Source organism: Anomaloglossus baeobatrachus, chromosome 2 (assembly GCF_048569485.1).
Source record: "Anomaloglossus baeobatrachus isolate aAnoBae1 chromosome 2, aAnoBae1.hap1, whole genome shotgun sequence".
NCBI classification, from domain to species: Eukaryota; Metazoa; Chordata; class Amphibia; order Anura; family Aromobatidae; genus Anomaloglossus; species Anomaloglossus baeobatrachus.
This window is the reverse complement of record NC_134354.1, coordinates 479,853,588-479,879,684: the sequence shown is the minus strand read 5'-3', so window position 1 is coordinate 479,879,684 and position 26,097 is coordinate 479,853,588. Positions and strand designations below refer to the sequence as shown.

At 42.4% G+C, this 26,097-nt stretch overlaps 1 protein-coding gene across 2 annotated transcripts in view; it reads left to right on the top strand.

Moving 5' to 3' along the window:
- AFF3 (ALF transcription elongation factor 3) overlaps nt 1–26,097 on the top strand; it is a 731,240-nt gene that overhangs the window by 181,536 nt on the left and 523,607 nt on the right. For both annotated transcript variants that reach the window (XM_075336411.1, XM_075336412.1), the window contains exons 2-3: nt 10,561–10,681; nt 23,060–23,872. In XM_075336411.1, the coding sequence (XP_075192526.1) occupies nt 10,561–10,681; nt 23,060–23,872 (934 nt within the window). The remainder of the gene's footprint in view (nt 1–10,560; nt 10,682–23,059; nt 23,873–26,097) is intronic.

Below are 26,097 nucleotides of genomic sequence, written 5' to 3'. Positions count from 1 at the left end.
GAGAAGGGTAAAGAAATGGAACCCTTAGGCCAAGTGCGCACATTGCGTCCAGTACCTTGCAGAAATGAACGCATCCTCTGGCAGAATTTGTCATCATTGTCAAATTTGGTTTTGGCCACAAAAACGCAGGAAAAACGCATGCGTTTTTCTTGCGTTTTAGCCGCGTTTTTACCGCGTTTTACATGCTTTTTCAGTGCATAAAATGTGATGCGTTTTCAATACAAAGACACTTCTAAATAAAGTTTGACCATTCAAACCGTAGGAAAAAAAAACATACTATAAATCATACACAAAAATGTTAATTTTAATAAAAAGATTATTGACATTTCATATTTAATAATAAAATAAAATAATTGTATTGTTTGACTCTTTTTTTAAAGTCGGGCTGGATGTGAGGGCAAAAGGAAACATCATGACCTCACTATCATGCCAAAAACGCATGCTTTGATTTTGACAAAAAAACAAGTGTTTTCCATCAAAAAAGCATGTAAAACTCTAGGAATTTGATTTAAGATGAGTTTTGATCATTCTCATTGACTTCAATGTTAGCAAAACGCAGCCAAAATGGCAAAAACAATTGACATGTTGCTTCTTCAAATGCAAAGATTGACAAATTTTTGTCACTAAAAACGCAGTGTTTTTAAAAGCATCGTGCACACAAAATATGCCTATTTCCCATAGACTTTGACTGGAAATCAAAACGCATGCAATTTTGCATGAAAACGTTGCAGCTCAAAACGCTGCAGTTGTAAAAAAATATCTTATTGGCCCATTATTCTGGGATTTAACAGACCCCAAGAGAATGGATAACAAAGCAACCTGGGGAGAATTGACCACTATTGATGAACAGAGAAAATAGAGTCCCAAAATGGCTTTAAACTGCTACAATTCAACCATATATGTAACATGATACTTCTCATTGCCACAACGCCAACACCGATCAGAAACAGAGGGAAAAATGTCATGTAAAGTTGCTGGGCAATGATACCAAGTAAGTATCTTGTAATTAATATTTTTTTTTTTTGCGCTGCACAAGCTATAGAAAATTTGTGCGAGAATAAGAATTCCTTCCTCTAGTCAACCTCCAAAACGTACACACCCAATTCCTCAAACCATTTCTCTGTGTATTTTGGTTTATCAGTTTTACTACTTTGACTCAAGAAAGCATACATAGGGAAAACAATGTGTACAGGCGGCTAATCCAACAGAACTTTTATTTTATTTTTTCAAATTGAGAGGGGGTAGACCAGAGGTCTCAAACACGCGGCCCGCGGGCCGCATGCGGCCCCCAAGACTGCTTCGTACAGCCCCCAGGCCCGTGCCCCTGTTCACTATCGCGGCAAGTGCAGGGTCCGCAGCCACTGTCTGCACTTTGTCAGATGAATGTGTTGCCGGCACTGCGCTCTCGCGCCGGCAATACAATCATCTCACATAAATCACTGACAGTGACACTGCAGCTTCCGCGATAGTGACCAGGGGCACGGGCCTGGGGGCCGCACGAAGCAGAGATGAAGCAGCGGAGGGAGCGCGGGACAGGTGAGAAGAATGGTTTGTTTGTGTGTGTGTGTTGGACGTTAACCCCTTAGCGACCTATGACATACTGGGTTCGTTATAGCTCCCTGGTACTTAAGGACCCATGACGTACCCAGTACGTCATGGCAAAATCGCAGCCCCAGAGGCTGCGATCGCTGCAAATACCTTAGATTCGGGGAGGAGGGGACCTCAGGAGGAGTGGTGTCTGCTCCCCGGACCTATGGAGGCTGTGATTGGCTGAGCGGCGTTCGTCAGCCAATCACAGCCACTAATGTTTCAGCCATTGAAAATCGCTGAAACGTTGAAATCCAGCCAAGATCAGGGCAGCTGTAGCCCTGATCATTGGCTGGAGCTGGGTGACCTGTGTTTCACCCGCCCCCAGCTCTGATTGGAGAGACCGGCCTTGTGACCGATCTCTCCAATCATTGTGGATCTGGGGTCGCAGACCACTCCCCTCAGCTTCACTCCGGCGTCTGTTGAAGGTGAGGGGAGCAGCTGACCCATTACTACAGGATGGGGACAAAGTGCGCACATTACTATGGATTGGGATATTACAAGGATGGGCACAATACTATTGGATGGGGACATTATTACTATAGTATGGGCACATTACTATAGGATGGGGACAAGGTGGGCACAGTACTGTAGGATAGGGACATTACTACAAGGGGACAAGGATGGGAAACATTACTATAGAATAGGGATAATGCTGGGGACATTACTATAGGGTGGGTACTAGGTTGGCATATTACTAAAGGATGGGCACATTACTATAGAATAGGGACAGTATTATAGGATGGGGACATTGCTACAAGGGGACAAGGATGGGGAACATTACTGTAAGATGGGGGGAAAGGATGGACACATTACCATAGATTGGGGACATTACTATAGGATGGGGACAAGGATGAACACATTACTAGAAAATGTGGACAAGGATGGGGAACATTACTTTAGGATGGGGACAAGGATGAGCACATTACTGTGGGATGGGGCACAATACTACAAGGGGACAAGGATGGGCACGTTACAACAATATGGCAAACATTACTAAAAGATGTTGGTCAAAATTTCTATATAGTGCTAATTGTAAGACTATTAGTTACACGAAAGGAATAAAATGTAAAAAAAAAAGTGTTTATATTTAAACAAAGATCGTGCATGTTTGCTATAATGAACAAGTGAAAATGTTCAAAATCAGTGATCCCAAGGTGTGTAAAAAAAATAAAATATATATATTATATATGGTACCAATAAAAATGTCACTTTGTCCTGCAAAGAATGCGGCCCCCCAAATTATTTTTTTTCCTCTGTGCGGCCCATACACCCAGCCGAGTTTGAGACCCTTGGGGTAGACAAAGTATTTTCTGTAAGAACAAGGAGAACAAAACAGAGTGTATTGCAAAATTAACAATTTATTGAAACAGGACTGGCACAGGAGAGGATAAGCGGCAACATCAAAGGCATGCGTGTGACAAAAATGTATGAATGATGTTACAACATACGATGTAGTATCAATGGGCCACCATAGGATAGTGAATATTAAACAGACATGAGTAACTGTTGAAATGGCAACATAAATTATATATATGTGACAAATACACACATACAGTTACAGCCAGATGCAATAAAAAACGGAGGAAAAAAAAAAGGGTGTCATAAACACAGGTTACGTGCCCCCCATTTAATCATGCATCGGAAAAAGCCAAGGCCATTAACATAATACCCATGATGAGTTACCATATAGCATTTGCGGAGGATGAAACACATGTGCTCATGGAAAAATCATGAATCAGTGATGTAATAGTACAATAGCGTATAAGTAAGGCCAAAGTCATAGGTTATAAATGCAATAAAACAACACAGAGTCAGCATCATATATATTCCATGATAGCACAGGCGAAATGCTATTATAGGCATGAAAATTACATTTGCATAGCAAAAACAGGTGGCAGTCACATTGAGCCTAAATCAGGCATATAATGAAAAAACAATGGGCGCAAACCCAGAATGGAAGCATACCCATAAGGCACACGCAGCCAGTGAGTGGCAGCAGAGAGGTCCCCCTGGAGACCCCGACGTATACGTTTCACGATCCTATGAGTGTGATCATTTCATCAGGGGGATGACCACGCTGTGAATGAAACATGCTTATAAGCATGGCGCCATACCTCCCTGGTCCCTCCCCCCACAGCGTCAGTGCAGACCGCATCATAGGAAGTCCCGGGCCCGGAGTCATCGCCAATCAACGCCCATCAAGGTGGTTTGCGCATGCGCGGAGATGAGGACGCGTCACTCATAACCAGCGCATGCGCAGAGGCGATTAAAGATGCCGAGGAGACCGGCTGTTACCCGGAAATGCGGCTGCCAGACGCGGAGGGGAGGGGCCAGGGAGGGGGCATGAAAAAAGGAGTAACATGGATCACATAGAAAGAGAATGCAATGTAAACGATCCAGTAGTCTTGAGTATAAGTCCAGATCCGTGATCCCAAATATAAAGAATATGAGAGAATGCCATGCAGAGGTATTCAGCGCTCCTAAGGAAGTGCCAGAAGAAATTTATAGCTAAAATAAAAACAAAAAAGTGAATAATTAAAAACGAGGCACATAAAACCAGGGAGACAGGAAGATAGAGACAATGCATTATCACAAAAATGGTGCAAAGCTAAGGTGTTCGTTTAACCCCCTAGGGGACATTGTTCCCAAGGTATAAATCCAGCGGGTTTCACGTTGTGCTAGAATTTTTCGTACATTCCCTCCACGTGCACCCCCATGAATAACATCTATACCCCTAACAAGCAGGGATTTAGGATCACAGGCATGGAAAGCATGAAAGTGACGTGGGAGGGTCTTGAGGCTGGAGGTATCAACCACCGTCCGGGCCGCAGCAATGTCCCTCACATGCTCCCTTACGCGTTTGCGCAACTCTCTGCTGGTGAGGCCAATATATACCATGCGGCACCCACAAGTGGCATAATAGACCACATTGCTGGTGCCGCATGATATATAGTGTCGAATATCATAGGTACGGACCCCATCAGCAGAGGTGAAGGATGAACTGCGAAGGACATTGTTGCAGGCCAGACAGTGGCCGCAGGGAAAACAGCCCTTAAGGGGGCTACCAAGGTCCAAGAAAGTACTGGGCTGGCGTGGGACGTAATGACTCCGGACTAAAATGTCACGGAGATTACGTGACCTGCGAGATGTCAAAAGTGGATAATCAGATAGTAAATTACGGAGGGTGGAGTCAGACTGGAGGACCCCCCAATGCCTGCTAAGGATGGTTCGTATACTATTCCATTCATGATTGAATGTAGAAATGAACCGAATCGGACCGGGATTAGAGGAGATGTCAGACTTAGCCGCCCCACCATAGAGCAAAGTTGAACGAGGGGTATGTTTTGCCCGTAAATAAGCTCTTTTAATGCTCCTATTACTGTAACCCCGCTCTTGAAACCGAATAGTAAGATCCGCCGCTTGCTCCTCAAACTTGAGGTCAGAGGAGCAAATGCGCTTCATGCGCAGAAATTTGCCCGTCGGAATGGCTCGAATAGTAGACCGATCATGGGACGACGAGGCATGAAGCAAGGAGTTAACCGAAGTTGTTTTACGGAAAACATCTGTCTGGATAACCTGATTACCGTCAATCTCAATGTTAATATCAAGGAAATCCAGACGTCTTGCATTACTCCTATGGGTTAGTTTGATGTTACAGGAGTTCATGCCCAGTCGGCCCATGAATTCGTCAAGTTGCTCCGCCTTGCCCGCCCACAAAATAAACAAATCATCAATATATCGCAACCAGCACTGCACATGGGCATCGGCCGGCCCGCCTCCGTCACAGAGCAAACCCCTCTCCCAGTGACCCAGGAAGAGGTTTGCGTACGAAGGCGCACAGGCCGCGCCCATGGCAGTGCCGCGCTGCTGCAAATAATAGTTGTCTTTAAATAAAAAGAAATTGTGGGTAAGGACAAAGCGGAGCAACTCAAGGATTAAGTCACACATCGAGCCATCCCGACCAGAGGCCAACAAAAAATACTTAGTAGCCTCCAGTCCATCCTCATGGCAGATGCAGGTGTAGAGGGACTCAACATCTGCAGTAACAAGCAGTGTCCCTTCATCCACAGAGATGCCGTCTATCCTCCTGAGAACGTCCGTGGTGTCACGGACATATGAGGGGAGTGTCTCGACCAAGGGTTTTAAGTAATAGTCGATAAATCGACATGTTGGCTCACACAGCCCCTCAATGCCGGACACAATGGGACGGCCAGGAGGACAGAGGGCATCTTTGTGGATTTTGGGCAGTAGATAGAAAGTTGATGTTTTAGGAAAACGTACTGTGAGTCCCTCTACAACCTGCTTACTAATGATGCCATCATCACATGCTTTGCCAAGGATGGACTGGAGTTGGGCGGAGAAGGTTAGAGCGGGGTTATAGTGGAGACGATGGTAAGTGGCTTTATCACGTAGCTGGCGGAATGCCTCCCTCTCGTACATGATAGTGGGCCAGATCACAATGTTTCCCCCCTTGTCCGCAGGTTTAATAACAACATCATCCATCCTGTCCAGGGATTCAATCGCCAATCTATCTCGGTGTGTAAGATTATCATGGCGACGTCTCCTGGACAGTTGTTCAAAATCTTTAATTACAAGTTTAGTAAATATTTCCACAGCGGGACAAACGGACAAGAGGGGAAACCTGATTGATCTGGGCAAAACACTAGGTGGAAAATTATCATGCATGGTGGGCACAGCCTCGTCCAGCAGCTCCTCAAGATTCCGTATAGCCTGCTGTTCGCGAGGGTCCAATGGTTCACCAGACTGATTACGTTTATTATGAAGTTTGCTTAGAACAACCTTCCGAGCGAAAAGGTATAAGTCCTTCACTGCTGTGAAGCAGTGAAAGGAATTGGTAGGTGAGAAGGATAATCCTTTAGACAGAACATTAATCTGAGAGATGGAGAGGGTATGGTTAGACAGATTGATTACCTGTAAGGCTTTGCGCTTGCTTGTATTAGGTTGTTGCTGTTTAGACTTAAGCCTTGTCAAGATGCCACTGGGTTGACCAATCTCGATATCTGATTCATCCGTGTCACTGGGAACCATATTAAGACGTCCAGCTGAACCAGCGCCCCGTATCCTGGAGAGTGAACGCGATCTAGATCGCCGTCCAACAGCATTGGATCGCCACCTATAAACGCGATCTTGATGGGAATCGTTTTGATCCCGTTGGAATTTTTTAATTTTCACTGTTGTAAGACTATTAGTTACACGAAAGGAATAAAATGTAAAAAAAAAAGTGTTTATATTTAAACAAAGATCGTGCATGTTTGCTATAATGAACAAGTGAAAATGTTCAAAATCAGTGATCCCAAGGTGTGTAAAAAAAATAAAATATATATATTATATATGGTACCAATAAAAATGTCACTTTGTCCTGCAAAGAATGCGGCCCCCCAAATTATTTTTTTTCCTCTGTGCGGCCCATACACCCAGCCGAGTTTGAGACCCTTGGGGTAGACAAAGTATTTTCTGTGTTCGGGAAACATAGGAAGGATTTTGATAGGTAGCGTTCCTTCCACAAGGTAGGACCACTAACATTCATAAAAGAAGTAAAAGAGAGTAATGTCTCACCTTCTTTAAGAACATGCTAGAAACCAGGATCATCAGTTTCCTTCCAGCAAAGAAAATGTTTTGCAACCAAACCCAGAGGGAATTCTGGATTGGGAAAGAGATGCCTGAGTGGTCTTCTACCAAGAGAGAGAGTGTCTCTGTTAGTCACTAGATCCCAGGACTTTATTACGGTTTTTAAAAAGTCAGCTTCCATGTTACTTTGACCTCTATTCTTTGGACTAATCCATGGGAGTTATCTCCACGGGAGATAGCTCAAGTACACCATGAAGTAGTGTACTTGAGCTATCTTGTTTGATGTTCACCCATTGTTTAGAGGAACTATGGTACTGCCAATCAAACAACCATGTTAAAAGAACTTCTCAGTGGTACAATTTAAAGTTAGGGAGACCCGCCCATCTTGAATTTTTGGATCTATGCAAAATGTTAAGGCCCAACCCAGGTCTACAGCACCACATACATTTCCAGAATAGCCGATTGGCGATTGGAGTCTAGAAAACGAAGAAATCTTGTATTTGATTTCACAAAATTCACCATTTGCACACAATAGTCTTTGCCCAGATTAAAACATACTTAAGCCTAGGTCACACTTAGCGACGCAGCAGCGATCACGACGATGATCTGACCTTATCAGGATCGCTGCTGCGTCGTTACATGGTCGCTGTTGAGCTGTCAAACAGGCAGATCTCACCAGTGACCAGCCCCCAGCCAGCAGCGACGCACGAAAGTGATGCTGTGCTTGGTAACTAAGGTAAATATCGGGTAACCAAGCAAAGTGGTTACCAGCGCACACCGCTTAGCGCTGGCTCCCTGCACTCATAGCCAGAGTACACATCGGGTTAATAAGCAAACCGCTTTGCTTATAGTTACCCGATGTGTACCTTGGCTACATGTGCAGGGAGCAGGCAGCCGGCTTCAAGAAGCTGCGGACGCTGGTAACCAAGGTAAATATCGGGTAACCAAGCCTTTGCTTGGTTACCCGATATTTACCTTGGTTACCAGCGTCCGCAGAAGCCGGCTCCCTGCACATTCAGTTTGTTGGTCTCTCGCTATCACACACAGCGATGTGTGCTTCACAGCGGGAGAGCAACGACCAAAAAATGGTCCAGGACATTCAGCAACAACCGGCGACCTCACAGCAGGGGCCAGGTCGTTGCTGAATGTCACACACAGCGACATCGCTAGCAAGGTCGCTGCTACGTCACAGAAAATGGTGACTTAGCAGCGACGTCGTCGTCGCTGTCGTTGTGTGTGACATGACCATTAGAAAGCACTCCTTAGAAGTCAGTGAGTCAGAGAGAGTCTGTTTCTTCGTACATACAAATGGCTGTTGAATAGTGATCTGTACATAACAGGAAATATGAGTTTAATATTAGACTTAAGGGGCATTTACACTGCAATATAATTGTGAATAAGTGTTATTAAAAACACTCGTTTTACAATTATCTTGCAGAGTAAACAGGCTACCGATCACAACAAAAAGGCTCATTTATCTGGTGAAATTATCGTTTTCCAACATGAAAGATGATTGTTCTCGGCAGTCTACCATCTTGTGTAAACAGGACTACTCGCACTGCCGAGAACTATTGCAACCTATGTGAACTGAACGATCTAGAGTAGATCACTCAGTGCACATTGTTTACTTTGTGTAAACAGGAATTTAAACCACTCCAATTGGTATAAGTTTACCAATTGGCGGTCATGTTGTGCCGTGCCGCCAGTTCATCCATGTAAACGGACCCGATGTGAATAATGCAAAACTTTTAATGTCAAACTAAAAAAAAAAAAAATTAAAAAGATAATACATTGAATATAAAAACCTACATGTTGAGTATTTTCTTTCACCTCAGTATTTGTAATCCAAAATGAAGAGTAGATTAATCAGAGGAAAAGTATAATAGAAACACGAGCACCACTTCTTATTACCCACTCCTAGTTTTGGCTTACAAATACTGCAGGGAAAAGCTCAAATATTCGTGTGAACATGGCCTTAAACAATAGGTCATATTCTGAGGACATATTCCCTTTGAAAATGCAAAATAATGAATGAAAGGTTAGATTACATAAAGAGTAGATGGCAGGGATAGCCATCATTCTTGTCTGAGTGAGAGAAAACTGGGAAAACAAGCAACTTAAGATATCTGCTGCAGTGTATTTGCATCTTCAGGTGACATTCATAAGAACCATACTATTTATCAGAGTGCGTCAAATCTAAATCCCTTCTGTACAGATAAATGACATGGTCTCTTCTTTTTGCCAGTGCCGTCAGTTAAATAACCTCCACATTTCCATCTCTTCAGATCACAATCACTCAGTTGTGCAGCGACACAATTCAGTCTCCATGCATTTTTCATGTTTAGAACTTGCGCTTATGTCACATCAGTCAAAGAAGAGACGATTGATTAAAGGAGTAGTTTGACGACGTGGCTGATTACCAGAGATCAGAATACAGAAGTATGGCTGTAAAGAAATCTACTGCTGTACAGAGTTTTACCAGCTCTTCAAGGAACAAACCAATAAGAAATTCGCCACAAAAACAGGCATAGCATTCTTATTATCGCGAAGAAGACATTTCATACAGAAAAGTCTGCTCATAATTAACATTTTAAAATATACCTACCTCTGTATGAGAGCACTAAAAAGATAACGAAGGGCACATATATGAATAATGTCATTTTTGTAGCGAAATTCACCCATGAAAATGGCACCATTTGCTTAGATTGGGCACTAAATTAATGAATATGTCAGTTATATTTTTGTGAATTTGGCACCTTAGTAAATTCCAAACAATGATGCTATATAGATACAACGTGTGCCAATCTTTTCTCCAAAACAATGGACTTTTTATATATATATATATATATATATATATATATATATATATATATATATATATAATTTATATATGTATATATACACACATATATATATATATATATATATATATACTATGTATATGTGTATATATATATATATATATATACACATGCGCAACTAGTGTTATACCTTTTTTTTAAATAATTTTCAGACTCAAAACTTTTATCCCATATTTTATATTTTTGTAACCATTTTAGCTAAGTCACAGGGTTTCTTAGATTCTTTTGTCACATCACAAGTGTACAAAGCTCAGAACACACTGATCTACTCTAATAACTGTATATTTCAGTTTTTTTGTCCTCCGGAAGATTTTCAATTATCTGTTCAGTGTGCAAAAAAACCAAAGGCTTATCCAGAGAGCAGAGCTCATTCAGCCTGCTAGTACTGTCATTAATCAGATTCATGTTTCTGTTCTCTTTGCCATCTGTTTGATGACTCCTTCTCAGGTTTGTGCAGAGTGTTATTAGTAATTTTTACAAGTAAATGTCTGAATTATTACATGTCATTTCCTTTTGACAGCGGGTATGAACAGGACAAAAGTGTGTTGCGTAGAAAAGAATGGGAAAGACGAAGTCAAGATGTACAGCCAAGTGAGAATATCATTCTTGCCAATTATCCCCTTTTCAACGAACCATACAAGGTAACATGTACTCATATTAGTTCTCATAAAATAGAAAAAATACGCTTTGACCACCTATAGACCAATGTTAAAACTAGTTAATTATTTTTGACACATACGTATCAGTATCCGGGTAGGTTAGTGACAGTACAATGGCATTACTGGGAAAGAAACCACAGAAGTGGAAAAATCAACAGTTGCACCATAAATATGTTTGCATCAGAACAATGGCAAACTGAAAACTATGGTCTCCCATATTTAAGTTCAGGAACAATAAGTAGAGTAATAATTTATGTCACAGATAAATGGTTGTACTTAGTAACACCTGAGAACAAAGTCTAGGCCAAATAGGATTGTTACTAGCAGTTCTCCACTCTCCATGTTATGTATGATACCAGGGATTGGTGTTTTGGTGTTCTTCCCTACATACAGCTATAAAGTGGTATGGTAAAATCAGAATGGACCGCAACTGCCCTAGGGGAAGTATATTGCCCACCAGGTCCCCACTGTATATGAATAAAAGGTAGGCAATTGCATTCTGCAGTGTTAAGATATGTGGAACAATGAATATGGGAATATACACATGCATTACTGCAATGAAAAACATATGAGATACTTAGCACACACAAATGGCCAATTTTATGTGAGCACAGTAGCCAATGGCAAGCTGACCTCTTTTTGTTAGGTTCCTATCAAACTAATGCCTCTCTTTTAATTAACCAAACCCAAATTGTAGGCTTTTTAACCCAAAGAGATAGGACCCAACAAAACGCGGTCTCCTTGCCGTTGGCTGTTGAGCTCACATAATATTAGCCATTCTTCATAGTAGTAATGCATGTCTATATTGACATATTCATTGTTACACATATCTTAGCACTACAGAATGCAACTGTCTCCTTTTTGTTACTATGTTTCATGTTCAGTTTGCACCTGTTCACACTAGGATGTGCCATCAGTCTTTTTCTTAGATACCACTGTATATGAAGTAACTGAAAAAAATTTATGTCACTGGGTGATATCAAGAATAGGAACAGTAACTGTCTCTTGTAAGAACTGAAATAGATTTTATTGTTAATGTTCATGCTCTCTGTACTTTTTTTTGTCAGGAGGCTGCAATACTGTATATGTCACTGTATACAGTCATACAGTCACATGAGTTGCCCAAAGGACAGCATGGCAAAAAAAAAATATATACAGTGGCACACATTTTTACCATATGTCTCTATATAGGAAAATGCCATAGTAGACTACACTTTCCTATACAGTGAAAAAATAATTAGTCTTCATAAAGGCCATGAAAATTAGTACTTAATAAAAAGGCCCATATCTCTGGAACAGAATGGTGGCTTTAAAAATAGCAAAACCGAATATTTGGGAGAGCAGTGGGAATAAAATAAGAGCAAAATCTGGCCACTTTAAGGTCCTTTTTAGGTATGACATCAAGGGTAGAGTTGAGCAAGTACCTAACAATTCGCACTCGCTATACTCATAATGAGTAAAGTCTAATACTCGCGTATTCATTCCGAATCGTGTGTGCAATGCAAGTCAATAGGGAGAAACTCGCAAGGTAATGAGTAACCTGAATGCCGCACTATTTGCTACTCGCACGAATAGTACGGCATTTTGGTTACTCATTACTTTGTGAGTTTTTCCCCATTGACTTGCATTGCGCACAGTATTCGGAATGAATACACGAGTATTATGCGGGCGTCACACGGTACGATCTATCGTGCGATTGCACGAGCGATAGTAACCACCCCTGTCGGTTGTGCATCACGTGGCGCACAAAGTGGTTAAACCGCCATCACACGTACTTACCTGCTGAGCGATGTTGATGTGGGTGGCGAACATCCACTTCCTGGAGGGGGAGGGATGTTCAGCATCACAGCGACGTCACACAGCGGCCGGCCAATAGAAGCGGAGGGGCGGAGATGAGCGGGATGTAAACATCCCGCCCACCTCCTTCCTTTCGCATAGCCGGTGGGAGCCGCGGGACGCAGGTAAGCTGTGTTCATCATTCCTGGGGTATCACACGGAGCAATGTGTGCTGCCCCGGGTACGATGAACAACCGGCGCAAAGAAAAATAAACGACTTTTTAAAAATGAGCGACGTGTCAACGATACATGATTTGCGAACGTTCTCCGTCGCTCGTAGGTGTTACACGGGGCGACGTCGTAAACGATGCCAGATGTGTGTCACGAAAACCATGACCCCAACGACATATCACACGATAGATCATCTCGTGTGACGCCCGCATTAGACAGTACTCGTTATGAGTATAGCGAGTACAAATAGTTAGGTACTCGCTCAACTCTAGTAAACGGTTTTGATTTTTTTTTAGCATTCTTTACCGTTACAAAAATTAAAGCTTGTCTGCATTGAGATTCTAGATATCACATTAGGTAATGATTTTGTTCCTAAATTAGTCACTTAGGCTCTGTGCCCACAATGATCTCTAAGTGAGTTGTTGAGGTTGCATATTTTTCTGCATAAAAATGCAGTGTCTTAGGCCTCTTTCACATGTTCGTGAAAAACCACGCACGTTTTTCACGGACGTGTCAGAGGTGCATTTTGCCCTCCGTGAGCCGTGTTTATGTCCTATGTGTGTTCTCCATGTGTTATCCGTGATAACACACGGAGTTTGGGAACTTTCTGCTCACCTGTCCCTGGCGTCGCTGTCTGTGGTGCTTATCTTCGGTCTCCGGTCCTGCCGACTCCCCGCTGCTGCAGCTTCCGGCCGCAGTGAAGTGAATATTCAATGAACATAATGAGCGGCGGTCGGAAGCAAGTGACAGCAGCGGCAGAGACAGCAGTGCTGGAGAAGGTGAGTAAAGTTTTTTTTTTTTCTCAAACACGTGTGTTTTCTCCGGCGCGTGTCACACGGAACACCTCCGTATGGTCCGTTTGCGTTCCGTGTGACACCTGTGATGCCGGAGAAAAACGAACATGTTGACGTGTGGAGCACACGGACACACATATGCTCCACCCACACGTACACACGGTCCATGGCAGAACACGCACGTGAGCGCAGACCCATTGATTTTAATAGGTCTACGTGTGCCCGTGTCTCCGGTACGTGAGGAAACGAACCAAACACGTACCGGAGACATGAACGTGTGAAAGATGTCTTAGACCTGCAACACACATCCGTTTTTTTTGTACTTGTGCGGTACGTATTTGCACGTACCGGAGACACGTACACACGGAGACCCATCTTATTCAATGGTAGATGTCACACGCACGTAAAATCACACAGAACGTGTGTCCGTGTCGTAAGTACGTGTGTGCGCTTTTCTACACGGAAGACATGTCCGTTTTTTGCCGGCAACACGCAGGCACAGACCCGCTTTAGTCTATGGGTCCGTGCCTGCACGGACCGCACACGGAGTATGTCCGTGTTCAGCACGTATCGTCCGTGTCCGTTTTTCATCACAAAATCTGAAACACTTGTTACCAATCTATCAGGTCAATTGAAAGCAAACAACAACACCAGGATCTCATGATGAATGATTAAAATCGTTAATTGGGTAAGAATACGGATCTTAAAAAACGGACGGCACACGGACTGCACGCGTACGTATTTTATGTCAAAACGGACATTCCACACGCACACACGGCTCGCATACGCCATCATACGGATGCCATACGTACCGGAGAAACGCCCCAAAAATACGGAACACGGACCCGAAAAACGGACCATGTCATATGGACGGTTTTTTTTTTGCGGAAGTGTGTTTTAGGCCTTAGGCTGTGTGCACACAGTCCATTTTTGATGCAGATTTGGTGTAGATTGTGGCCCAAATCTGCATGTCAATCTTCAAGCCAGCAAAGTCAATGAGAATTTGGAAGTGCTGTACACACATTGCATATTTTTTCTTTGTAGATTTTAGTGCAGAAAATAATCTGCAGCATGTTAGTTTTTTTCCTGCATTTTTAAGCCCTTCCACCCATTGAAAAAATGGCACAAAAATGCATCAAAAACACATGTTTTTTGGTGCATTTGTTCTGTTAGAAGGTGCAGATTTGATGCAGAAACTTTCTGCACCAAATCTGCAATGTGTGCACATAGCCAAACAGTATCAGCAAAGTGTATGGGATCTATAGCAATCTCATGCCCACTGGGCTTCTTTTTTATGCTCTGTAAACTGAGCTGCGGTGTGTGTTTCAAATCCATAGAATGTCAGTTTCTCTTTTGGGTAATCTGTATTTTAACTGTAGATTGTTCCTGTAAACGTGCAGTAGATGCAGAATATCCACAGCTAAAAAAAGCACATTACTTTTTAGTGTGGAAATGCATCACAAACACGTAATCTGCACATGACTGTGTTAGTAAAGTTTTGTTAGGCTGGACTCAGATAAGCCGATGGCATCCGATGCGACAGCTGTGAAGCTGAGGATGGGCGGTGCGGAGGAGAGGGATGGGTTAATCCCCCCATCTCCTCCATTGTCAGCCTGTGCGTATATCGCACTGCACTGGGATAACATCCGAGTGCAGTCCGATGTATCTCTCGCACCCATTCATTTGAATGAATGTGAGGGATACGGCTCTAGCAGAAAATCGCAGCGTGCTGTCGCTTTTCTTGCATCCAGAATCTGGATGCGAGAAAAGCTGACTAACTGCTCTCACTCATTGACTAACATAGGTCCGAGTGCAATGCGAGATTTTCTCGCATTGCACTCGTCCGATTTTCACGCTCGTGTGAGCGTACCCTTAACGCCAAAAACCAGGAAGTATCAAAAACAAACCAGCTTTGTTTAAAACATGACATCCCAACATGAGGCAAAAAAACACAGCATCAAAAACAGGATAAAAACACAAGTTAAAAACCACAGGGAACCTAATTTACATAATAATAGGAGCAGATAAGGTGCAAAAACGCTTCTGCATCAAAAGTTCATTGTGGGAACAATGCCCTATACTCCTAATTTTCTCTTCTTGTAGTTGAGTTTTAGAAATAGTTAACATCAGCTGATTATTCACACTATAAGGCTATGTGCGCACACTGCGGATTTGTTTCTCCAGTGAAAAACGCACCTTCTGGCAGAAAAACGCACCTACCTGCGGAAAACTACACCAAAATCGCATGCGTTTTTACTGTGGCTTGGTGCGGATTTATCGCGTTTTTGCCTGCGGTTTTGTCTCTGCAGTCTTTTAACATTGAACACAGGGAAAAATACAGAAAAACGCAGAAAATAAGTGACATGCTGCTTCTTTTTGCTGCAGAAATTCTGCAGCAAAACCTGTAATGAAAAAAAACGCAGTGTGCGCACACAGCATTTTGGATTTCTCATAGACTTTAATGGGGAAGGACTGCATTAAGTGTATGAACAAAAACTGTACCAAATTTGGATAAAAAATTGCGGCTAATCCGTGGCAAAAAACGCAGTGTGCGCACAGGGCCTAACTTGGTTTCCTCCACCTTTTCTCGTGAACTTTCATTTGTTAGGTTTTTAGTGAATCCAGTGTAGTGTCTGATATTTTTTTAATCTTTAATTTTTCAGGTGTAGTGTCTGATATATTTTTTTTAATTCTCTTGTTTTATTTTTAGGTGGTGTCTGATTTTTTTTCTTATTTCTTTAGTCATATTTACAGGTGTACTGTCTGATATTTGACAGCCTGATTCAGGCTAAACATTTGTGATTTTATTTTAACGCACTAAATGAAATTTTATAGTAATTATAGATCTGCTGTAGCAGCTTTCTCACCTTAGGGCTCGTGCGCACGTTGTGTACTGACATGCATTTACGCTGTATATTGCACTGCAGAGTAAATGCATGCATTCTGCATCCCCTGCACAATCTATGTAGATTGTGCATGACACGTGTGCACATTGCTTTTTTGAACGCAGCGATTTGGGTGCTAAAATTTTGACCCAAATCCGTGCGTTCATAAAAGCAGCATGTCAATTATTTCTGCGTCCTGGATGCGGCTCCCACGGTATCTATGGTGGGGGCAGCATTCAGAGCGCATGAAATCGGCTTTTGTTAACAAAAATACTGCATCCATTATGCAGTGTTTCTGCAGCGATTTGAAGCGTACATGTGCTGTCAAATCGCTGCAGAATGTTCAGCAGTTACGTGTGCTTGAGCCCTTAAGTTGGCTTTGAAGTGACAGGTCTAGAAATACACTTTAGCCAATCCATTTGCAAGAATGCTTACAGGTACCTATATAAGGCTTTTGAAAATCCACATCAAAAAAAGAAATCCAATTACTGGGAAAAAGCTGTATGCGCACGGTGAGGTTTTTTATTTTGCAGATTTGGTACACCTTAGGCCAGCAAAGTCAATGAGAATACTGAAGTGTTTGTTGTGCGCACGTTGCTTCTTTTGACCTTGTAGTTTTGGGTGCAGAAAAATCTGCTGCATGTCAATTGTTGGTGTATTTTTTTCCTGTGTGTTTTTTAGTCATCCCAGGCAAAGATTTAACAAAAAAATTAATGGCAAAAAAGCACCAAACATGCATGGGTTTTTTTATACGTTTTTCTGCCACAAAGTGCGTTTTTTGGTGCAGAAAAATATTTTTTTTTCTGTGATACTTGCCGTTTTTTTTTACTACCATACATTTCCGTTCTAATCTCCCCATGCATAATCTCCACTCTTAACCTGACCTAATTCTGTCCAAGATTTTAATCATGCATTACCCATATTCTCAAACTCTCTGACCTAACACACCAGCTTCTCTCCATCATCCAAGGCTTTTGAAAGCATCCTAAAAACAAACCTATTTTAAAAGATTAACAAGTTTACAACCTGCAATAACCCTATAAATGACCATGTTAAGATCACTTTAAGGCTATGTGCGCACGTGGCGTAGTGTCCATACTGAAAAATCTGCAGCGATTTGGCAGTGCATGTGCCCTTCAAATCGCTGCAGAAACACTGCATAATGGATGCAGTGTGTCTGCGGAATGGATGCCGATTTCATGCGCTCGGGATGCTGCCTCTCCCATAGACAGAGTGGGAGCAGCATCCAAAGCGCATGGAAAAAGTGACATGTTGCTTTTTTGAGGGCAGCGATTTTGGATTAAAATTTCAGCATGCAAATCGCTGCACTCTTAAACGCAACGTGCGGATGGATTATGCACAATCTTCATAGATTGTGCTGGGGACGCAGGACGCTTGCGTTTACGTTGCAGTGCAATATGCAGTCTAAATGCATGAAATTACGTAACGTGCGCACATAACCTAAAGGCCCCGTCACACACAGAGATAAATCTTTGGCAGATCTGTGGTTGCCGTGAAATCATGGACATATTGTTCCATTTGTACACAGCCACAAACCTGGCGCTGACCACAATTTCACTGCAACCACAGATCTGCCACAGATCTGCCACAGATCTGCCACAGATCTGCCACAGATCTGCCACAGATCTGCCACAGATTTATCTCTGTGTGTGACATGGCCTTAACAGTTTCTGACCTTCGCCTACTGTTTCCCCTGTCCTTTTGTAATTGTAAGGCCTGATAATCCTACCCCTCTGTACTTTTATATGTACACCACTCTAGAGTTATGGTGGTGTTGTGTTTTGATTATACCGCCACTTCATAGATCAAGAATATCGATATCTAAACAATCATTCTCTTATTTTATATTGACAATTCAGGAAACAAAGCACTGATGGGGTTGATTTTTTGGAAAAAAAAAAAAAAAGAAAAACAAAACATATTAATCTTTCCTTAACAATAGAAGATTATTTACTTTTTCCATTTGACTGGCACTTAAGAAGACCAATTAATGGCCACAAAAAGGTGCTTTACACGCTGCGATATCGGTAACGATATATAGTCAGGGTCACGTCGGTGACGCACATCCGGCACCGTTACCAGCATGTAACACAAATGAGCGACGATCAACGAGCACAAAAACGTGAAAATTAGTTGCTCGTTGACACGTCGCTCATTTCCTTAATATCGCTGCAGCGACAGGTACGTTGTTGTTTGTCGTTCCTGCAGCATCACACATCGCTGTGTGTGATGCCGCTGGAACGACAAACATCTCCTTATCTGCCTCCACCGGAAAAGGAGGAAGAAAGGAGGTGGGCGGTATGTTCCGGCCGCTCATCTCCTCCCCTCCTTTTCTATTGGGCGGCGGTTCAGTAACGCTGCTGTGACGTCGCTGTGCCGCTGAACGAACCGCCCCCTTAGAAAGGAGGCGGTTCGCCGGTCACAGCGACGTCGCAGAGCAGGTATGTGCATGTGATGCTGCCGTAGCGATAATGTTCGCTACGGAAGCGATCACCACATATCTGCCGTACGATGGGGGCGGGTGCTATCGCGCTCGGCATCGCTAGCATCGGATGTCGCAGCGTGTAAAGTACCCCATACTCCTTTTAACAATATTTATTGTTTTAAGGCCACGTTCACACATTCAGTATATGTAAGCCAAATCCAGGAGTGAGTGATAATTGTAGAAGTGGTGCCGTGTTTCTTTGATACTTTTCCTCTGATTGTTCCACTCCTTATTTTGGCTTACAAATACTGATGTAAAATACTGACCAAATACTGAACTTGTGAACATAGCCTAATGGTGTACAATTAGTATTAAAATAACTAAAATAGCAGATGAATTCTGATTTATTTCCACTGAGATACTTTATAAAATAACATCTGTAGTAATGCCGCTGATAATCTCATCTTACTGCTTTCTATGACATGACTTTAAATTGCAATTTGCATAATTAAAGCCCACACAGAACAGAAATGCGCTCCGCAGTGAAGGTCGTGTTGACCTAATTTAAAGCATTTTCAATCTGTTAGAAGTACAGTAGCTCAGATTACACTCGAAGCATTTGAGAATTCAGGTGTCTGTTGCCAGGTCTGATAAGAAATGACTAAAACTACATTTTCTTATCCTGTGAGCAGATGGTACAAAATGCAGAGACTTGTGGATTGCACTTCCTTTGTCCTTTTAAAATATTATGAATGTAAAGGTGCTATTTGTATTTTTAAATAAATCTGATGATTAAAGCTGTGTGCACACATTGTGTTTTTAATCACGTTTTTTATGTGTGTTTGAGTGCAGATTTGTTACAAAACCTGAAGGGAATCCTGATGCCAGCAGAGTCCATGAGAATCCTGAAGTGTCATCCACACATTGCTTTGGCGGCTTTCACACTACGTTTTTTTAACATGCGTCATGAACGTTTTTTTGCTGTAAAAGCGGATCCTGCTTTTACAGCAAAAAAATGCATGCAAACGCATGTGTTATTTTGCAGGATCCTGTCACTTTAAGTTTATGGGCGGGCATTGGAGTCATGTGATCGGGAGTCAGTGGAACTGAACGTGATAGACTGGGAGCCGGCTTCTGACAGCTGCAGAGGCTCGTAACCAAGGTAAACATCGGGTAACTTGCTTGGATACCCGATATTTACGTTGGTTACGAGCATCCGCAGGTGCTAGGAGCCGGGCTCCCTGCTCCCTGCACACGTAACCAACGTAAACATCGGGTAACTAAGAGAAGCGCTTTGCTTGGTTACCCGATATTTATCTTGGTTACGAGTGTCCGCAGCTCTCAGGCGGGGGAGAGGGAGAGGGTGAGAGAGGCAGAGAGGGAGGGGGAGAGAGACAGAGAGGGAGGGGGCGAGAGGGAAGCGGCGAGAGGGAGGCGGAGAGAGACAGAGAGGGAGGGGGCGAGAGGGAAGGGGCGAGAGGGAGGCGGAGAGAGACAGAGAGGGAGGGGGAGAGAGGGACTGATCACCCGAGGCTGGTTTCTGGGCATGCTCAGTAGAGCAAGCAGGATCCTGTCTATCAGCATGTCAGCGTTCACATGCGTTTGCATGCAGTATAGTCAGGATCCAGCAATTTGCAGTATTTGGACGCAGCTCAAAAACGCTACAAGTAGCGTTTTTGAAAAATGTTAAAAAACTGCAAGTCGCTGGATCCTTACTATAACGCACGCAAACGCAGGTGAACACATGTTGACGCGAGTCCATTGCAAATGCATTGAAATGAAAACGCATTTGCACTGGATCCATTTTTGCGTTAAAAAAACGTTCATGACGGATGTTAAAAAAACCTAGTGTGAAAGCAGCCTTATTTGTGACTTGCAGATTTGGTGCAGAAAATTAATCTGCAGCATGTCAATTCTTTCTGCATTTTTGCAGCGTTTTTTCACTCATTGACTTCAATGAAGTCAGTCCAAAACACTAAAAAAGACAGATATAACAATTATTACGGATTTGCAGCGTTTTTGTATGCATTTTTAATCAGTGAATCCTATAGAAATAGATAAAAAAAAAAATGTAATCAGTGTAAGGCCCTGTGCGCATGCTGTGGTTTTTGCCGCGGATTTGACGCTGTTTTGCTGCATAAATTGCTGCAGAAAATGTTCATAACCTTCCTGCAGTCATTCCACAGCAAAACCTGTGGTAAAAAAAAATGGTGTGCGCACACTGTATTTTTTTTCCCTACAGGCTTTGCTGCAGAATTTCTGCAGCAAAAAGAATGAGCATGTCACTTCTTTTCTGCAGGTACCTGCGGTTGTTGCCATAGATAATGGTAAAAAACTGCAGGGACCAACTCGCGGAAATACCGCAACAAAACCGCGGCAAAAAACGCAGGTGAGGTTTTTTCCAGGGGTGCAGTATTCTGCCAGAGGGTGCGGATTTTTCTTAAGAAAAGTCCATTTTCTAGTGCGCACATAGCCTAATGCGGGCTTTACACGAGACGACTGATCGTGCGATGCATCGTCGGGGTCACGGTTTTCGTGACGCACATCCGCCATCGTACACGATGTCGTCTCGTGTAACACCTCCTAGCGCTGCAGTATCGCTCACAAATCGTGAGTCGTGTACTCGTCGCTAGGCTTCATAAAATTGTTTGATTAAAATGGCGGCGGTTGTTCATCGTTTCCGTGGCATCACATGTTGCTCCGTGTGACACCATGGGAGCGATGAACAGCAGCTTACCTGCCTCCCGCAGCACCCACCGGCTATGTGGAAGGAAAGAGGTGGGCGGGATGTTTACATCCCGCTCATCTCCGCCCCTCCGCTTGTATTGGCCGGCTGCCGTGTGACGTCGCTGTGACGCTGAACATCCCTTTCACTCCAGGAAGTAGACGTTCGTCGCCCACAGCGAGGTCATCCGGAAGGTAAGTACATGTGATGGGGGTTAAACGAGTTTGTGCGCCACTGGCAGCGATTTGCCCGTGACGCAAAAACGACGGGGGCGGGTACGATCGATCGTGCTATCGCACAATCGGTTGTCTTGTGTAAAGCAGGCTTAAGGCCTCTTTCACATGTCAGTCAAAAACACACGTTTTTCACTGATGTGTTAAAATGCATTTGACCCTCTGTGTGCTGTGATTTTGGCACACGTGTTCTCCATGTGCTATCATGGATAGCACACGGAAATCAGGCACTCCTATACTCACCTGTCCCCGGTGCTACTCTCCGTGGTGCTGATGTCTCCGAATCTGCTGTCTTCAGCCGCCACTGTCTCCCATCTGCTGTTACTTCTGAATTTTTTCTACTGGCTTAGTTCCCCCTTTGTGAGACTCCCCCAGCTGTCTGCTTTATCTGCACTGGTTATCAAAAATATGGGGAACCCTATGTCATTTTTTACAGCCATCTTCCTCATGCCGAAAAGTTTGTTGCTGTCAAAATAAAGTAGACATATGGAAAAATACATTTAATCACAAATAGTGTTTAACATATATGAAACATATTAAATTTGAAATATTAAAAAAAATCTATATTTTTCTACTTTTATTAAAAAATACAGATCATAGTGGTCTACTATTGTCACATAAGTATAGAACAATAGCTTACAAAAGAACGATGTCATAATTCCTTGCATATATAAAAGATTTACAGAGTTATTATTATATATAGTCACTAGATTTTAAAAATGACAGCTTCCATCTAGCAGTTTGCAGCCGTCTTAGTTTGAGCTGCATGAAGAGCGAGACACGTACAATGTGCACTACACCAATACTCTCAGGCTGACTGAGATGGATGGATGTTCATTCTCACTCAGCTAAAGAAAGGTGTTTATCTTCTCCTTTAGTCCTCTCCGCTCAGTGTCCCTTTTAGGTTGAGTGAGTTCCTGATGCTTGACAGGACACTGTTGTGACCTAACATATGTATTAAGCAGAGCAGATGTTCTTAATGCAGTCCATCCTACAGTGTGCCTTCTGAAAGCTAAGACAGGTGCACACTGATTTATGGTAGTTGCCATCTTAAAAATCCTGACACAGTGATGAAGCATAAGTTTTTTGGTAAATAAAAATAATATTTAAGAATGCAATATGTATTCTATAATAATACTAAGAGAACCCCTTCAAGTGACAAATAGGCACTGTTCTTAAGGGGTTAACATGAAAAATGTGTTTTTGGTTTTTATTAAATGCTTGTGTAGAGAAATCTCTGTTAACCCTATGGTTTCTTTCTTTTTTTTAGACCAATAAGGGAGATGAGCTTTCCACCCGTATACAGTGTACACTCGGAAACTATGATGAAATGAAAAACTTATTAACTGAAAGATCCAACCAAAGTCATCTAGTGGGCATTCCAAAAATCGAAGCATTTGGCATTCTTGAAGAGAAAAGCGAGGAACGCCACCAACAGAACATAGCAGAAAGCCAATATTCAATTTGTCATACCGTACAGATTGGCGTCACACCTGAAACTTTACCCATAAAAGGAAATAACAGAGCCACCATGGACTGGCAAAAAGCTGGAAATTCCTCTGAGGGACAAAAAGCATTAGGCAAAGTTAATCAAAGAACAATTGGCTCTCCTAATAATGATTTTAAATATGGACAGCAGAAACATAAAATGGAAAATAATAAAAGCTGCATACTAAGCCCATCATCATCTGGAAATTCTATTGACCTTAATGTGAGCATTGCAGCTTGTACATTGGAGAAGCCTCTCAATAGACAGATACTAAATTCACAAGTGATTTGCAATCTAGAAGTGGACCTCTCCAATGAAAATAAGACTAGAGACGCAACTCGAATTAGCTCACATTGCCTGCAGAACTTTCCCACTTCCATTGTCTCTAAACTAAATCCAACCCAGCAAAAGCCAACGGCATATGTTCGGCCAATGGATGGTCAAGATCAAACACCCAATGAGTCACCAAAACTAAAATTATCAAGTGAATTTAATGTGCTTTTTCCATTATGCAGAGGACTTTCTAACAAAACTGACTCCAACAAGGTTCCAAATAATAAAACAGAAACATTTCCAGGACTTGAAGAAGGAGAGGTAGGTGTTCTCACAATGTCCTTGTTTTATTTATGCACTTAATAAGCAAACTATTAATGGTTAATGCCGGTGTTAAAGCTTACAGGGGTTGTCCAGGTGTGGGGTGCAAGTCTGCAGTCACTCTGTGCATGGGCTGAATCCTTATATTGACCAGTATGGGCCCTGTAGGGAAGCTTCAGTGCAGAGAGCAGCGGGCGCATGACTGCAAGTATGTGATTTGCATGCCTGCAGTCATCTGTCAACTAGGTGTGCTCAGCCTTGCTCAATACAAGTGAATTGAGCAATGTTTGATACATCTAGTCAGAATGCGGCCAGAATTATGCAAATTGCATACTTAGTCACACGTCTGGCCACTCCTGACACCGGAAAATCCTGACAAGATTTACAAGTCTGCAGTCACGAAAAGTGACTGTAGACTTGCACCCCAGGCATGGACAGATCACTTTTAGGAAGCCTATACGCATGCAGCATTTTTGCTTGTGTGGTGGGGGTTTTTACTTACTGTTTTTGTTTGGAATTTCCTATAGGAAAAGAGCATGTTAAAGATGTGTATAGAAATGCATGGAATACATGGTATATTTTATAAACTGAAAAAAGTCTACCAAAAAACCTCTGTAAGGCCTCATTCAAGTGTCTATTTTTCATGTATGTGTTGTATTCAATTTTTTTACGCTTAGAACACATATACATTATAATCTATCGAGTGATTCATATGTCCATGTTTTTTTGTAGACAGTGTGTCTGCAAAAAGTCATAGTGACATGTTGATTTTTGATCCAAGTCAAAGATTAAAATTACCCATATAAATTATGGGTCTGTGAAAAATCACTGACAGGACACAATGACATTACCATCCCAAGAAACTTTGCAGTTTTTCTTTTTGTCATATGAAAAAATTTCTGATGGTAAAAACTAACCAAACACTGATGAAAATTAGTCCATGTTTTTAATTCAGAGAAAAATCAGTTACATGTGAATCAGGCCTAAGGGCTCGTGCGCACGTTGCGTAATTGCATGCATTTACGCTGCGTATTGCACTGCAGCGTAAATGCATGCGTCCTGCGTCCCCTGCACAATTTATGAAGATTGTGAATGAGACATGCGCATGTTGCTTTTTAGAACGCAGCGATTTGGGTGCTAAAATTTTGACCCAAATCCGTGCGTTCTAAAAAGCAGCATGTCAATTATTCCCTGCGCTATGGATGCAGCTCCCACTGTATCTATGGTGGGGGCAGCATCCCGAGCTCATGAAATCGGGATTTATTCTGCTGAAACACTGCATCCATTATGCAGTGTTTCTGCAGCGATTTGAAGTGCACATGTGCTGTCAAATCGCTGCAGAATAATCAGCAGTTACGTGCGCATGAGCCCTAAAGTAGGTTCAAGACTGAAATCACAGTTGTTTATGAAAGTACCAGTTATAGGGTACATGTCCATGATGAATTTTACGTACTTTTTGAAGCTGCATATTCTCACTGTCAAAAATGCAGCGTTTAATAGTACAAGCAAAGTGGATGGGATTAATAAAAATCTCATGTCCACTGTGATTCTTTTTTACTCTGTGTATACTAACCTGTAGGGCATTTTTCCAATCTGCAGCATGTCAATTTCCCTTGTAGGTACGCTGAGTTTTCTGTTAGGAATTTCCATATACCCTTGCATTAGATGTGGGAAAAGCCTCAAGTAAAATTCGCACATGTGCTTTTAGTGCATGCATACATACATACATACAGTATAGTAGGAATGACCAATGTATTTAATTAAATTTGGTGGTTTCCCATTAATGGCATCCTGAATGTCTAATAGGTTTAGGTCTCTGGGATACATATAAACCTCCAGAATGGGGTCCTGTGATCTTATTTTTCAACTAGTGCCCTGGACACAGTGACAGATGAGAGATGGGGCTATCTTTATTAATAGCCATAGAAGGGCAGAATAAAGCCAAGCCTACTTTCTCCATACAAAGTCTGCGCAACTGGTCATATTTCCACAAGTTCAGTTTGCTGCTCTAACCTTTTGTCTAAATACCCTAGTCAAGGCTTATCAAAGCCCTTCTTGGGACTCAACACTCAGGACATCTTCCACAGTGCCCATCACATCTACAGGCGCTCTTTGTCACAACAAGTGGCTTGTTCTAGTAGTTGGTGATGGCCCCAGCGAAGAGGCTTCCAGTGATCAGACATTTATTACTTATCTTTTGATTAGGTGACACCCTTAAAAAACTT